This window comes from Parasteatoda tepidariorum, chromosome 11, assembly GCF_982258835.1.
Source record: "Parasteatoda tepidariorum strain Cologne lab strain chromosome 11, Ptep-v5.0, whole genome shotgun sequence".
In the NCBI taxonomy this organism is placed as follows: domain Eukaryota; kingdom Metazoa; phylum Arthropoda; class Arachnida; order Araneae; family Theridiidae; genus Parasteatoda; species Parasteatoda tepidariorum.
Window position 1 is genome coordinate 5171830 of NC_141765.1, and position 16121 is coordinate 5187950.

Here is a 16121-nt window from a genome sequence, read left to right on the forward strand (position 1 = left end):
GAGCCAATTTCCAAAATTTCATGTATCATGCTCAAAAATCAGTGATATGTTTTCTTCATCTTATAAATGTGAACAAGAGTTTTAAACTATGAACCTTAAGAAAAAATCGATTCAGAAGTAAAGTAAACAGACAAGCATTTAGCCTCGGTCCTCAAAATAAGTACATCTCACTTCGAATCTCAACATAAGGATCTTTTAAAAATGAAATCGCAATATTATTCACCTCATTATAAATTCAAATCCCTTTTATTTATTTATTTTTTTTACAGAATTTTTTACTCCATCAAACCTTTTTTTCTCTCGATTTTTTGCCCTCGACCAAAAGAGTTTGCCCATCCCTGTTCTAGATTGAGGAGCAGTCTTTAAACAAAATCATTAAATTTTCATTTAATGGCCTGACAAAAGCTTTAGGTGATCATGTAGATAAAATTATCACAATATTTGAAAATGTTGCAAATTGCTGGATGACCATTAAGAAATTTTTTAAGCCATTTTTGAACTACATGGACCATTTTGTATCATTTATGATCATATGCTGGAAAATTTGTATATCCTTATATTTAAACAATAAAAAAGTGTAATCAATATGAGTAGCGTAATGTAAATTTTAATTAGTTGTTAATATATATGTGCATTAATTGTAATAGTGTCATGTTAAAAAGTATTGGTCATAAAGCGTTGTAAACAAGTATCTTAATAGTTTTTTATTATTAAGGTAAATAATTCCTTCAAAATAAATGGTTTATTTTCTTTTCTCTTATAATTTATTTAAAGTTGGAGTATATTGCCTACTAAATGTTGAATCTTATTTTGCCTTGCAAAGGTTTTGTTTTAATTAAACTTGCATTTAATTTATCAACTAGAATATTTAATTTTTTTTTAATTTAATTGTATGAACATTAAAAAATTTTAATGTTAAATGAACTTTATTATGTAATGTGACAAAAAAAAAAAAACATGAATTTTCTCATTATTTTGCAATTTATCTAAATTTTTTTCTGATAATTGATTCTATTTTTTCCCTAAGTAATCAGTTTTTAATTTTAAACACTTAAAGATATTTAATTTCATGCAAACATATTACATGGTTAACATGTCGTTCTAAATACTTGTCATGTGGCCTTTCAATGGTCAATCTGCTGTGAATGTGGCCATTCACTCAAAAAGGTTGTGCTGTTTGTCTACGATAGGTACTCTGTCCGCCATTCGTCTGGAGGGGTGGCGGGGACTATGGTAACGAGGTATGATTATTTCAAGTAGGGGTGCGGGGTCCCTCTTTAAGACTGGTTTCGGTGGGAGAAAAGGAGACTTCTTTCTTCGATCTATTGTATTAGCCCTAGAGTTAAGAGAAATGAGCATTCGCGCCTGAAACATCGTTTAGAGCGTGTGATTCCTTTTTTTTAAATCTTTTCTCTTTTTCAAAAGCTTCTGTTTTAGAAAAAAAATTAAAAAAATTTATATGTATGTATGGAATATGTATGGAAATTGTATAAAATTGTTTAAAGCAGCTCAATGTTTTATTAATAAATAACTCATCTATAAATTTATCATACATAGTAAATTGGTTATTAAGAAAAAAATAAATTTGCTAATAAAAACTGTTTTTAATAAATAGTGAAAAAAAACTGTACAGGTTACAATAAAATATGAATAAGAAAACGTAATTTAAGCAAAAAAAAAACTTCAGATAATTTCAGATGGTTTGATGGGTGCTGATAAAAATCATCGTTGATAGTTTTAGATTTCATCCTAGTTGCGGTCACTTGCTTTCAGTTTCAAAAATAAATAAATAAATAAAATATTTAAAAATTAATAATCAAAACAAAGATATTTAATATTTCTCCGGCACAGATAACGTGAACTATTTTTATTTTATTTATTTCTATTTATATTTTAAAATCAGAGTTATTAAGTTTAAGCTCTTCACTTTTTCCAGAAAATTCAAGTAATAAAAGAAATTAACTGCTTTAAAAAATGTGCAAGTTTAGAAATTAAACCATCTAACAATCAATGAACATTCATAATAAATATCGTAAAATTAAAAAGTAATATTTAAAAAACCTGTACTACCCTTAATGTCAGAATTTGTTCACTTTTTTTCCTTTGTATTTAAAAAATAACAACTGATCGAGAGAACTATTTTAAGTAAGAAAGAAATATTCATGCGAATCTTAAAAAAGTTCTTGAATCAGATTAAATAAGTCTCCTACTAGTGGCTGAGTTCAGCCAATCTGGTATACTCCCCATTCAAGCTATCATCGAAGGCGAAAGAAAAGGAGACCTCTTCATCGAAGCCACCCTCCCTAAAATGCTCTCTTCTTGTTTCCATAGCACCAGACTGCCGCAGACTTTGTGGCGGACAGAGTACCTATCGTAGACAAACAGTACCTATGCAATTTTTTTTTACATCTTCAAAAACAGAATCCCCCCCCCCCGTCTATTTATAAGAATTTGTGATGTTACGCATGAGAATTTTCTTAATTATGTCATGTTAAATTAAGCTTTATTCCAAGTAAATACAAGACCCTACTAATATCCATACATCTTAACTTGTTCTACTTTTTTTCCCACAAGTCCTAATTTAATATTTTTTAAATTCATTGCAACAAATATCTTATGAAACATTTTATAGGATTAAAGTACAATTAAGCTTGAGAGGCAAAGGGTTAACTAATTTTAAAGCAGCCATTTTCCATAAGGGGTACCATTTTAATCAAAAGAAGGAATTTATAAAAAAAGCAATACATTCATGAAAGGACATCTCTTCTTGTCTCTCTAAAATGCTCTACTCTTGATGCATGGTCTTATTCCAGGAGTTTCAATAACTATTTGTAAAAAAAGAAAAAAACTAAAAACAAGATTTTACAGGCGTGCACATTAGTTTACAAACCCTTTAATTACTAAGGCTATATAATCTTCAGAGTGCTATTTCTAAAAATATTTAAGACAAAAATGTTGGGTAATTTTGTTTAAATTTAATTAGTTTAAAAAAATTAATTGCTAAACCATAATTTTCAGCATAGAATGAAAATGTTGCATCTTTTTTGAAACATTACTTAAAACTGTCTATTAAGTTAAGTAGTATCACTTTGACATTTGAAATTCTAAATACATAATTTATGAATATAAAAAGTTTTTATACTTAGAATTCTGTAAAATCATGCATAAAGTTTCGATGAGATAGAATCTTAACTAAACATTCTCTCTTTTAAATTTTTTTTTTTTTGTAAAAATTATACAACTTGTAAAAAATAGTGGGTGCTGCTTACAGGATATATTATTAAAAGGTACATTAACTCTGCAGTGTGACAATTGGAAATTTATTAAAAAACATGCATGTGAACACAGTAATTGTTGAACAAAAACCAAACACAATAGTTTTATTATATACATGACATACAAATACATTCTAAAAACACTGGATTTGAATATACAGCTAATTGAACCAACTTTCATCACCTAGGACAGACAAGATGTTTAATAATGACAGGCTGCTCCAGCTTTCATCACCAGGCTAAGTAAATGCTTGTAAATTTGGCTCCGCGACCCTCCTCAGAATAATGAAAAGAACAGACCTGAAATTCAACTTTTAAAACAGGCATGATTGCAACCATTTTCCACATCACCCAAGAGCAGGGCTGTAAACTCTGTAAGTTTCTTTGAAGAGAAACTTAAAATTTTTACTTCCACAATTTTCTAAAATGAAACTCTTAACACTTTATAAATAAACTCTACAAGTATATACAGCTCTGCTCAAGAGGTACGGTTGCACAGATGCGTTGACCCCTTTTATTAGGCTGTTCCAAAAACTTATTTAAAAACTGATTGTTATAATTAAAATACTAAACACTCTATAATTATGCTAATTTCTTTTTATTTCAAATGATTAAATATCTAAAAAAAACTTTAAAACAACATTGCTTAGGGTTTACAAGTTTTATAATCCATTATTATAAATAGAAACAAGGAACAAGTAATAAGTACACCATAATCATTATGGAACAACCTAACAGCATATAGCAAGGCGGGTTCCCCAAGAGGCATATATTCCTTTTGTGTCATGTCCATTTCTCACTTAAATCTTTGAATTTCTTTATCCATAACTTGAAGAGAAGAAAGGTTTACATTTTATAGATATCTTAGGCCTTACATTACTTTGTTTTATAAAATTCTTAAACAAGAATGGCACACTCGTTCAAATTTATCAAAAAGGTGAATGTTACGGATTTTATAAAATCTTCAGGCACTCATTGTTGGTTAAAATGGTCATGACACTATACAATAGAACACCAATCTCCTAAAACAAGAATTAAGAGGCAAAAGCATTAATGAAAATTTTTTTTATAGTATACCCTTCTAGGATTGTTCAACAAAATTTCTTAATCCTTCATACTGGTATATAGGCTCTACCATTCACAGAGTAATCGATAGAACCTGAAAATAAAGTTATCAAGGCTATTTATTTACAAAATACTTAAAACGATTATGAAAAACTGATTCTACTACAGCAGTTTTAAATCTTTATATAAATAGTAGGAAAGAACCCCAGCAATATAAAAATAATATCTAAAGACATTAGTGAGTTTATTAACAAATTAAAGTAAATTTTATTTTGAAATCATAAAATAAGAGGAATGAAATTTTCTTGATTCATTAACAATTACAAATCAGAAATTTGTGTTCAGCAGTTAAATGCACATTCGTGGAGTTTTTGGTATAAATACAAAAGCTGAAAATTAAATAAATAGAGAGAAATATGGTTTCCATTGAAACGGAAGCTAGAAAAAGCATAAACATTGAAAAGATTGTTGAATCACATTCTTTCTTAACATATTCAGCTATTCTATTTTTTATTTTGAAAAGCGTAACAGAAAATGCATATATTTTCAGGAACCTTCTCATAATTTATTCAAGATATAACAACTAAAATATAAAAAAATTTTATTCATAGAAAACCCTTTTTTTAACACACCACTGAGTTCTATTAAAAGGTAATTGGGAACCACAGTTTCAGCCTATCAATAAATAGATAATAGAGGTTTATGTGAATTTAGACAAGGTACCTACTTACCAATATGTAGAACAATCACACCAAATCCACTAAACTCCTTAATTTTCTCCATTAAACATTTAATTTTAAATCCTGGAAAGTTTTCAAGGTGCACATTGCGACCCAGAATTACATCAGGAAGATGGGGTTTCAAATATTTCAACATTGAATCCCTGATTACTTAAGCCTTCATCTAAATGAAAATCTAGATTTAAAAAAAAATTATATATTACAAGAAATACTCGTAACATGCTTAAACAAATACTAGATCACAGAGTGTGTTAACTAATTAAATTCTTTTTGTTTATTTGTATATCTTTTTCAGACATTAAAAGTACTTAAATGTAGTTATATAAAACATATTTTTGATTTTAACAAATTAAACAAAATTAAGAGCTAAAATTACACCTTAATATTATTGAATTATGCATACAATATTACATGTATTATACAATACTGTGTTACAAATTACACCACGGGTTTTAATAGTTAAACAGATCACATGTTTTTTGTAAGCAAATGCATGCCTGCCACCTAAACACATTTTGCTATAACTGTCTAAATTAAGTTATCGGAAGATACAACACAGAAGATTTATGTACCATAATATATTGCAGAATTGTAGTCATACATTATTTACTGAACTGTTTACATGTATAGAACATACATGTACGTACATATACATTTATAGAAAAAAATACATAGTATTAACAATCAAGCGATTACAATATTTAACTCCAAAAAAAGGTAACACGTGATAAAATAAACAGATGAATAGTATAGAATAGAGTATTTAAAATTCAAAACTATAAATAAAACTTTTGAAAATAATAAAACCCTACAACATACCATAACAGATCTGATAACATGTTTGCGGAATTGAATATAATCACGGTTTCTTTATATTAGCTATACGTTGTTTATTCAACATTTACACTTGCATAGGCAAAAAAAAAACACTTAACTATATCAATAATCGAGCGATTGTAATATTTATAAATATAAGATTTAACACGTGATGTAATAAACAGATGACATAATAATATATGTAATAACATAATGATGTAATAACATAAAAATTGAATATTTTTTAAATTCAAAACTTATAATAAATAAACTTACCATAAGAGATTATCCAAGTCTTAATTACTAAAATTAATAAAATCTATGTATATCTATAGCTAATCTAACACGTGCTACAATGACTACGAATGGAGCCAAAGCAGAGCAAAAGCACTGACTGGCGACTACAGCAAATAATGTAGCCACGAGAATTAAAATAGTAACCTTTTAATCGTTGCCACCACATAAAACAGACCTTCACTTCCTTTTAATCTAGGGCGAAAATCTACAAAAATCGTACCCACAGACATAAGTATATTACATTATTTGTATGATGTTGCTATGATAACATTACTACTATAAGTGATATTTTTAAAATTTAGAATAATATTGAAAAGCACAAGTTGTATTGTAACACAAATTGTGCTTCGTGTTATGTATATTCAGTTGCAATGCTTTTAGTTTTGTTCTTGGTTGTTATCATCATCAGTTAGATGTGGAAATAAGGCTCCTGCATTGACTGAATTTTTCACAGTTCTGACCTGAGTATTGTTACGACTGCCAGGTCAGTCTTGTTGAAAATCCAGTTTTGGTCCCTCAGTACAGAAATAGATATTTCTAGGTGACCCAAATGAATGTTATGAAGAAAGCTGATTGGATTAGTATACATTTTGACTACTTGAAAGTAATGTTGATTAAAATAATGTTTTGAACATTTTAATTTGTTTTAATGATATAGTTAATAGTACTTGGGTAAATTTGAGTTAATAAAGTATATAGTAGCATTTTTTTATATCATCCCTTTTTTTATATTGTGATTGATTAACTCAACACCTTAGTACATTATCTCTCTCTTCTAATAATAAATGTTTTTAAAAAAGTTAATTAAAAATTTTTAAAGCGCAGAATATAGAAGTGATGGAAATATAAATATTATTCTATTATAAACTTAATAACTAGAGTTGATTTGTTATAAAAAGCAATTTTTTTCGGGTTTACCCTGATAATTATTGAACAACCCTGATCTCAGTGTAAAATCATTGAGATCTAGTCCTATGGCTCTGTTTTCCTCTACCCCTATAATGGCTCTGGTATTGCAATATAAATAGTATTTTAGAATGTTTTGTTTCATTTTATTACCTAAAGTGTCTTAACATTAAAAAGAAATACCAGCACTTTTGTAATTTCAAACATGATTGTTCTAAACTGTTGTCAAATTTTTGTCATTTTGTTTTCAAATTTTTGTAGCACGCCTATCATATTTATATCTTGTAATCTAAAACTTTCAAAAGTTAAGTAGGTGCCTAATAAATATTTAGAATTATGAATGAAATGTATGACTGTCACTCACATCGAAAAGTATTACTTTTGGTATTTTATTTATCTTAACTGCTTTTAAAGATCTGTAAAAGAAGAATTTTACATTTTGTTCATAGACTAAAAATTTAATTTGTAAAATGTACTGGATTTTTCTTATAATGTAGGTAGCTGTGGTATTTTTAATCCAAATGTATGTCTAAATTGTTTTCATTTTATAATAAATAAATGATTTTTCTACTGACTTAGTCTTTCTCTCTCTTCCTTTTTTTTTTCTCTTTGTGTTTACTAAAGAAAAATTTATAAAATGAAGAGGAATACTACTTTTAAACATAAATTGAATTTTTCTAAATATACTTAAAAGCTTAACTTCATAACTAATTAAATTAAGTTTTATAAAAGTAATCATAATTGAAATACACTATGAAAATTAAATTATAACAGAACATTTCATGCACCAAAACATGTAACTGCTTTATAGTAGTACATAATCAGGGCTCAAAGTAATCCTTAATTTCCTTTAAAAAAATAAAATAAAGAAAGTATTCTTAATTATTAAACATTTCAATAGATGTCCCGAAATTTTTGTGATTTTCAAATTTTATTGAAATTAATAGGGAGAAAAATTATTATTTATCTAAAAAAATATTGAAGAAATGTCATGAAACAAAGTAAATAACAAAATTAACTACGAAGTCTTCATAGCTCTCAAGTACGATATTAATCTACTTCCAGTATTAGAGACAATTACTCTTAATTTGATAGCATATTCGATGTGTGAGAGGAATATAGAAAAATCTCTTACCTCACTACTCCCATCGTACTCTACTGTTTCTCAAAAGAAAATCCTCGTATTTTGCTACAACTTAACGAATTTCTATATTTAGACAATTTTATTCTCTCTTTTGTGAGAAAGAAAACACATTTTTAAGAAATATTTCTTTTTTCACTTAAGTACAGGAACTACTAAAACTATTAACAATTGTATATCTGCGAATTCATGTTAGCATTGTACAGTGGACCAAAAAAAAAAAATTATAATAATTATAATAATAATAACTTTCCCTCATAACCACCCTCAATAACTTTCGTTCTAATGATCTGATTTTCACATACTAAGTGTCAATCTTAATGGTTCCTGAGGGTGACCTCATATATGAAAATTATTTAGTGCTAACTATTAAGTTTCGAAATCGGACACAGAAACGTACTTTCTCTGAATAAAAATTTTTTTTTTTTTTGCTTATTTGGATATTTATCCGTTTGTTTATAAATTATTCATAATTTTAATCCGGTTTTTTCTAAGTACTGAATGGTCAATACTTTACTATAGGTAAAATTTTACAACTCATCAAAGGTCTTAAAAACCAAATTACTTTTAGGCAAACTATAAAAAATAATAGGCTCCATGAACTTTTATTTTACAAAAAAATCTGAAATGTAGTTTAACGTAAATTTACAAAAAAAATAGAGGGTTCGTTTAAAGAGCTAATAATGCAAATAGTTTTGAGAAGCTAATTTTTTTTTGCAACAATACATGAAAAATTTAAAAATAAAATCAGATGCTGATTACAATTTAATACACTTAAGTAATAAGGAATTTATTTCGAAATATATACCTTTAAATTACTAATTTTCAACTTAAAAATACAATTTATTTGCCTCAAATGCCAAGTTCTAGCTGTATAATACGACATATTCAATACCCAACCAATTTCTGTGGTGGATTTTCCATTTTTATATAGTGCCAATATTTTTTCTTTTAGAATGTATGAGCAGTGGAACATTATTTTCTCTACTAAAATTAAATTCAATTAAAATTAGTAAAACTCCAATAAAAACTTGCCAATCTCTAAATAATCTACAACGGCAAAACTCAACGAAAAACTCTAAGTAAAATTTACTCTGCAATTTACTAGAACCTTCATGACGTAGACGTCAATTTTTGGCAAATTTTAATTTTTTCAAAGATTTGAAACTTTTTTTATTTATTTTCTTAAATTTGAAATTTCATTTAGAAAAATTAAGTTTTTATGCTTGTAGTAGTCTGTATCTTAATATTTTAACAGGACTTATATTGTCCTTAATAAATTAAGAAAACTGTAGCATTAGTGTCGCAATTATAAAGTTAAAATTAAAATTTGAAAAACCACACATTTCTCGTTACCACGAATTTACAAGTTTTTGAAATTAAATATTGAATGTTGTGGTGAATATAAACATAATAAAATACATCTTCTTAGTTTTGCTGCCACATGTTTAACTTCTTAAGGACCTAGATGGCTATTTAGCAAGAACTGAACAGGATAGTTTATCTCCATTACTATAGCCAACCAAATTAGCAAAAACTTATTTACACCCATTACCTATTTTTCGTTTTTAATATACTTTGAACCTATAGAAAATTGAAAATTATCTTATTTCCAATGTAACATAAACTTGTTCTATCTTTTAAAGAGAAAAAGAAATACTGAAATGCCAGCAAAATATGACATGTAAGAAGATGATACTGAATTTTATTGTCAAATCTAATTTGTTCCGACTTATAACAATTTTGTCAGAAAAAATCTGTTGAAATATTAAAATGTTGCAAGTTATATATCTCACATTCTGATTTTATAATTAAAATCAGAATTTAAAACAATATAATTAGCTTTCCAAAACATACTGGTTAATTGATTTAATAGCCTTCATTTGATTATTTGTGTAGATTAAATTACGCAGATTAAACTTATATTTAACATAGTAGAGGTAAGAAATCTCTACAGTTGTCAAAACTGCTATTGAAATATGTGAAATGTTGCAATAAGTTTTTACTGATACGTTATTGAACTAATAAATGAACACATGGTTTATTTAGTATAACAATTAAGGTTGTAATAAAAAATAAACTTCTCCAGATATCTTGACAATTTTATTTTATCCGTCTTGATTACTTTATGTATTATTTTTAATAAATTATAAACTGCTGTTTGTAGAAAATGCAACACCATGAAAGAATCATCAGAATCAAATGAAATTTAATGCAGAAACGACTTGTACTGATACAAATAAATGATGAAATTTTCAAAACAAAAGAAACAAATTAAGCTTCCGAAATCAGTATTTGGTGCAGCCACCACGCGCTGCAATAAGTGCTGCTATACGACGTGGCATGGAGTCAAACAGATGTTGAATATCTGCTTGAGGAAGAGAATTCCATATCGCTTGTATGCGCAACCAAAGTTCGTCTTTGGAAACTGCAGGACGCGGATCACGAGTGAGACGCCGACCAACCATATCCCACACGTGCTCAATAGGCGACATATCCGGCGAATAAGCAGGCCAAGGAAGAAGTTGCATGCGTTGTGCTGAACAGAAGTCTCTAACAGTCCGCGCAACATGTGGGCGTGCATTATCCTGCTGAAAGATAGCTCCAGGGATGCCTTGAAGGAAAGGAACGACTTCGGGCTGTAGCACTTCACGGACGTATCTGTTGCTATTGAGATTACCCTCAATTCGTATCAAATTGGATCGTCCATGATACGAAATCGCACCCCAGACCATAACTCCGGGTGTTCGACCACTATGTCGTTCAATAATACACTCAGGAAGGCAGCGTTGACCGGCATAACGTCTAACACGAACACGGCCATCATGGGTCCACAAATTGAAGCGTGATTCATCTGAAAAGACAACTTGGTGCCAATCAGCTCGCCAGTCTCTGTGCTCAAGAGCCCACTGCCGACGCAGCCGTCGATGATCCGCCGTGAGGGGAATCCTGTATAATGGCACCCTTGCACGCAATCCACGGCGCAGCAGACGACGACGAATTGACGAAGCCGACAATTGTACACCTGTAGCAGTAGACCAATGTGCTGCCAGCTGCCTGGAGGAAGCTGTGCGATCATTCACCGCCATGCGGAGCAGGAGTAGTAGGCGCCTCACTAGAGGGGACGGAAGTGACGTCACAGTCAACCGGTGCTTATTTCTGCCTCAACCGGAAGTTGCCTATTTCTGCCCGCCCATAAACCGGATGTGCTTATTTCTGCCCGCCCATAAACCGGAAGTTGCTTATTTCTGCCCGCCTGAAAATCGAAACTTCGTCTGCAGCGTCATGGGGAGCTTATTTCTTTTTTTCTTAAGCCTAATATATTTTAGTTTCGGTTTCTGTTTTTAATTTAGTTTCGTTTTTTTAAATATTATTTAATTTATTAGTTTTTTGAGGGCGGCAACACTTATTATTAGTTTTTAAGGATGGCAACACTTAGAAACTTTGTTATTTGGGGAGATATTGTATATTATGAAGTTATGACGTCATCTTTTATTACATAACACATAAATGATATCATGCTTTTGATCTAGTGGCGCCATCTATGTGGAATAAAATAACTTTAAATCTATTTTTATTATTTAAATCTGTTTTTAATATTATTTATTAAATATAATTAAGGCTGAGGATCGAACTCACGCCATTAAAAAGCCTTCGTGGGTCAGTAGTTGGATATCATAACCACTGACCCACGAATGCTTGGTTAGATATGTGTTAATAAGTTAAACTTTTGTATTCTGAACACGTGTATAAATAAAAAGGATTTGATATCGATATAATCATATAGTTTCATCGATATATTTTCACTTAACCTTTGACAGTTATTAAATAATTATTTCTGCCCTACTAAATGCTATGATAACTTTCTCTGGGTGGCAACACTACTGTCCATGCACGTGTTAATATTTAGTGTGTTCCGTGTGATAACACAACTACTGATTACAGAGCGAGTCATTCTGATAAGATAAAACATGCTAAATCTTGGTCTATGACGTGTGTGTTGAATTCAGTTCCTTTCACTTGCGCTGGTAAGTTGTTAAGCATGTGACAGTTTGATATTTTTCTGATTGGTTGTTAGAGTTATATTTCCTTTGTTGGCAACGATTAATACTGTGTTGGTAATAATTTCCTTATCGTATATCACAAGTCCCTTTGCTCTGTTGTGAGTAGTTACTTCTTGAAAAATTGTTAATATTTATTTCTTAAGTGTTGTTTTACAGTCTTTAGATAGTTATGGCAACCAACTCTTCATTAAAAAGAAAGCACATTGAAATTCAAGTAAGTACTTATTATTTTCTTTACCCTTATTTTATGACTGTTCATGTGTAATAATTAATTTATTTAATGTTAATAGATTTTCAGCCTAAACATAATTTTAAATTCTTTAACTACTTATTTCTTAACTAACCTATCTTAATCATATATTTTTACTCTTAAACTTTTATTTCAGATATTCATATTACTTAGAAATAATTTTTGAAATAATGTTCAATCATAATAACGTTTTTTCTTGGTGACTCAAAATATTTATTTTTTATTTTTAGGATGTACCAAAGAGAAAAGGTTTGTTTCAAGAGGGCTGCTATCCCGAACACTACTACCCAATTGGCGACAACTACTTTGTTTTGACCAGCACCTTCAAGGAAAAGACAGCTATTCATATTCGAAAGTTTAATCGCTACGGAGATGACTATTATCCATCAACAGTGGGGCTCACTCTTAAGCCGGAACAGTTCACTGTGTGTTTTCAACATGGCCCACCCACCTCCATTTTCGACATCGTTGAAATCAACTTAGCTCTTGAGGCGATCAATGAATACGATAAGAGGGAGTTTTATTTGCTCATGGCTGATGACGGCAAGTACACGCTCACTCACGAACACAAGTGTAGAAGTGGACGACTGTACAAGTTCCCCCTAGACATTAGCTTCGCCCAGTGGAACGCCATTAAAAATGTCCAAGAGGAAGTGATATCCAGCTACCTAACCCTGAAGTTTAAGTCTAGGGATCTATTGGAGACTTTTAAAATGATTTCCAAAAGGAATATACCTTTGGAAAAGCCGAACAGCAGCCGCTACGACGAAGTTGAACGGGACCTCAATAACTGTTTGACACTCGTCTTATACAGACATATAGGTGCGAAGAAAGGTCTCCAACCACCTATGAGAGTTGGGGACGAGGATATTGAAATTGGTGAACTAGCGTCCGTCAAGGATTTTAACGAGTCCTGCATGTTTTTAAACGTTGTTGGGCTAGTTCGTGATTTTGAAAAAGAACTGTGCGAAAACAGGATCTATCCGGAATGTGTTCCATTGATTGACTATCTGAGTGAACAATATTTGAAAGTCATCCGTCTGGATCTATGTATTGCTGCAGCAAGGAAGGATTTTTGTTCTTTCGAAATTTAAATAGTTAAGTTTTTATTATTATTATTGTCTTTGAAAATAAAATGTATTTAATAACGTTCACACAATTTGCTGTTGTTATTAGGTATTTGTTAAAAATTTTGTGTGAAACTTTCTTTTCCAGAGGAGAAAATGTTTTTCTATTTCAGCAGGCATGACTTTTCTTTTTCAGTATAATACTTTTTTTCTTCATATTCTTAAAATAAAATTCTTGCTTAAATTTAAAAAGGAAAAAAAAAAAAAAAATTCAATACTTGTATAGATATTACTATTTAATTTTATTGAAATTATTGTATACCGTTATTTTTAAGAATGTTTATGAGAGTTAATTTTAACTGTTAGAAATAAAACTGTTATTAGAGAAAAAAAAAATAATTTCTAAAAATTTTTTTAAAAATAGATTATGGATCATTTACTTTCATCAGTTTATACGAAACCTGGACATCCAGGAAGTTTTGGAGGTGTAAATGCTATTTATAATTCTGTGAAAGGTAAAGTGAAGAAAAGTGACGTTAAGAAATGGTTAGAGACTAAAGATTCTTATACTTTGCATAAACCAGTAAAAAAGATATTTAAACGGAATCGAGTGATTGTTGGAGGTATAGATGAACAATTTCAAATTGATTTAGTTGACATGCAATCTTTAGCGAAATTTAATAATGGATTCAAATATTTGCTAACTTGTATAGATTGTTTCTCAAAGTATGCGTGGGCTATTCCTATTAAAGACAAATCAGCCAAAAATGTATTGCCAGCTTTAAAAACTATTTTTAGAGAAAGAAAACCTGAGAAACTGCAATCAGATAAAGGAACAGAATTTACTAATAAACTTATACAGCAGTATCTTAAAAATTTAGGAGTTCATTTCTTTACAACGAATAATGAAACTAAATCAAGTATTGTTGAGAGGTTTAACCGTACTTTAAAAATGAAGATGTGGAAATACTTTACAGAATATAATACGAAAAAATATATTGACGTCATTTCTAAATTAATCGATAGTTATAATCATACCAAACACAGAAGTATAAAAATGGAACCAGCCTCAGTGAATATCGATAATCAAAAAGAAGTCTGGAATAATTTATATAGTGATAAGGTGAATAATGATAAGCCTGTCTTTCAAATCGGTGACACTGTTCGCATTAGTAAATCAAAACTTACATTTGAAAAAGGATATGAAAATAATTGGACACGAGAATTATTTGTTATAGATAAAATAATTCCACGAAATCCTATAGTTTATAAATTGAAAGATTTAATGAATGAATCAATCGAAGGTACCTTTTATGCAGAAGAATTACAAAAAGTAGTCGATTCTGGATTTTATCCAGTTGAAAAAATAATTAAGAAGAAAAAAATCAATGGAAAGATGCAATATTTTGTTAAATTTCTAGGTTATTCGGATAAGTTTAATGATTGGGTGACGGATGTTCATAAAGTATAAATAGTGAAGCGTATTCGTTAAAGGTTCATTTTTAAAAATGTCTTTCTACGTGACGTTACCTTCTGATAGCTCAACGCGATTCTTTCCTGATAATAAAATCTCTCATTTCAAAACTCAATTACCTATACCAGTGGATTTAAGAGGTGAATGGGAAGTAGGTTTATCTGAAATCATTTATCCGCATTCTTGGCTGAACGTTAATGAAACTAATAATTATTTTCAATACAAGATAAATAATGGTAATATCATATCGACTGTTAAGCAAGCAATTGATGTGGGGTGTTATGAATCAATGTTCGATATTGTATCAGCTATACAACTTGCTTTACCTAAAAATCCAAGTCGGTTTACAATAAATTACAATAAAGCTACGAAACGAGTTAAAATTAACGCCGTTCAAGGTTGCAGCCTTCATTTAGAGAAGTTAGGCGAATTGTTAGGATTTCAACGTGATGCAATCATTACGGGTAACCAGAAAAGCGAATTTGTGGCTGACGCATGGTCTAATTTTTCAGTTTTCTATGTGTACACAGATCTTATTTCCCCCCAAATTGTCGGAGATACACAAGCTCCTTTACTGCGGATCGTCCGAATAAAAGGACATGATGGTGAAACTATCAGTCAGTATTATGATAGACCTCAATACTTACCCTTAACGAGACATTCATTTCAAACAATTCAAATCGAACTCAGACTGAATTCAGGAGATTTTGTTCCGTTTGAAAGAGGTAAAGTGATGGTTGTGCTGCATTTCCGAATGCGACAAATACTATAAATATTGCGTGTTTTTTTAAAAAGGCTTCATTTCAAGATAAGCAGTCAAGATGAAAGTACCTTATGTTTGCTGTTCCAAGAAGTTGGAGGACCATTATGCTTCCCAAGCGGGAAACGGTTTACCTTATTATCGTGGTGTGTCGTATCAAAAAGGTTATGGTCTGGGCGGCATATTTAGACGTCTATTTAGAGCAGCCCTACCATACATTGTTCGCGGGTCAAAAACTGTTGGAAAAGAAGCATTAGTCACAGGAT

General features: G+C 29.9%; 1 protein-coding gene and 1 long non-coding RNA gene across 4 annotated transcripts; one reads left to right on the forward strand and one right to left on the reverse strand.

Moving 5' to 3' along the window:
* Positions 1-3351: 3351 nt before the first annotated feature.
* LOC147801194 (uncharacterized) lies at positions 3352-6327 on the reverse strand. Of its 3 annotated transcripts, none has more exons than XR_015430274.1 (3): positions 6173-6327; positions 5072-5255; positions 3352-4434 (listed from the first exon to the last, which is right to left on the reverse strand). It is a non-coding gene; the product is annotated as an uncharacterized LOC147801194 (long non-coding RNA). The 3 variants fall into 3 exon arrangements; XR_015430276.1 differs by having other exon boundaries at positions 5072-5243; positions 6173-6290; XR_015430275.1 differs by lacking the exon at positions 6173-6327 and adding an exon at positions 5900-6043.
* A 5814-nt stretch (positions 6328-12141) lies between these two features.
* On the forward strand, positions 12142-13891 carry LOC147801195 (uncharacterized). Its single transcript, XM_087154771.1, has 2 exons — positions 12142-12518; positions 12785-13891. The coding sequence occupies exons 1-2, from the start codon at positions 12474-12476 to the stop codon at positions 13646-13648; spliced, it is 909 nt and encodes a 302-aa protein (XP_087010897.1). The 5' UTR covers positions 12142-12473; the 3' UTR covers positions 13649-13891.
* Positions 13892-16121: the final 2230 nt, after the last annotated feature.

Coding starts and splice junctions, on each gene's coding strand:
- LOC147801195 (XM_087154771.1), top strand. CDS start 12,474: ATGGCAACCAACTCTTCATTAAAAAGAAAGCACATTGAAATTCAA. Junction 12,519..12,784: donor GAAAGCACATTGAAATTCAA/GTAAGTACTTAT, acceptor TTTTATTTTTAG/GATGTACCAAAGAGAAAAGG.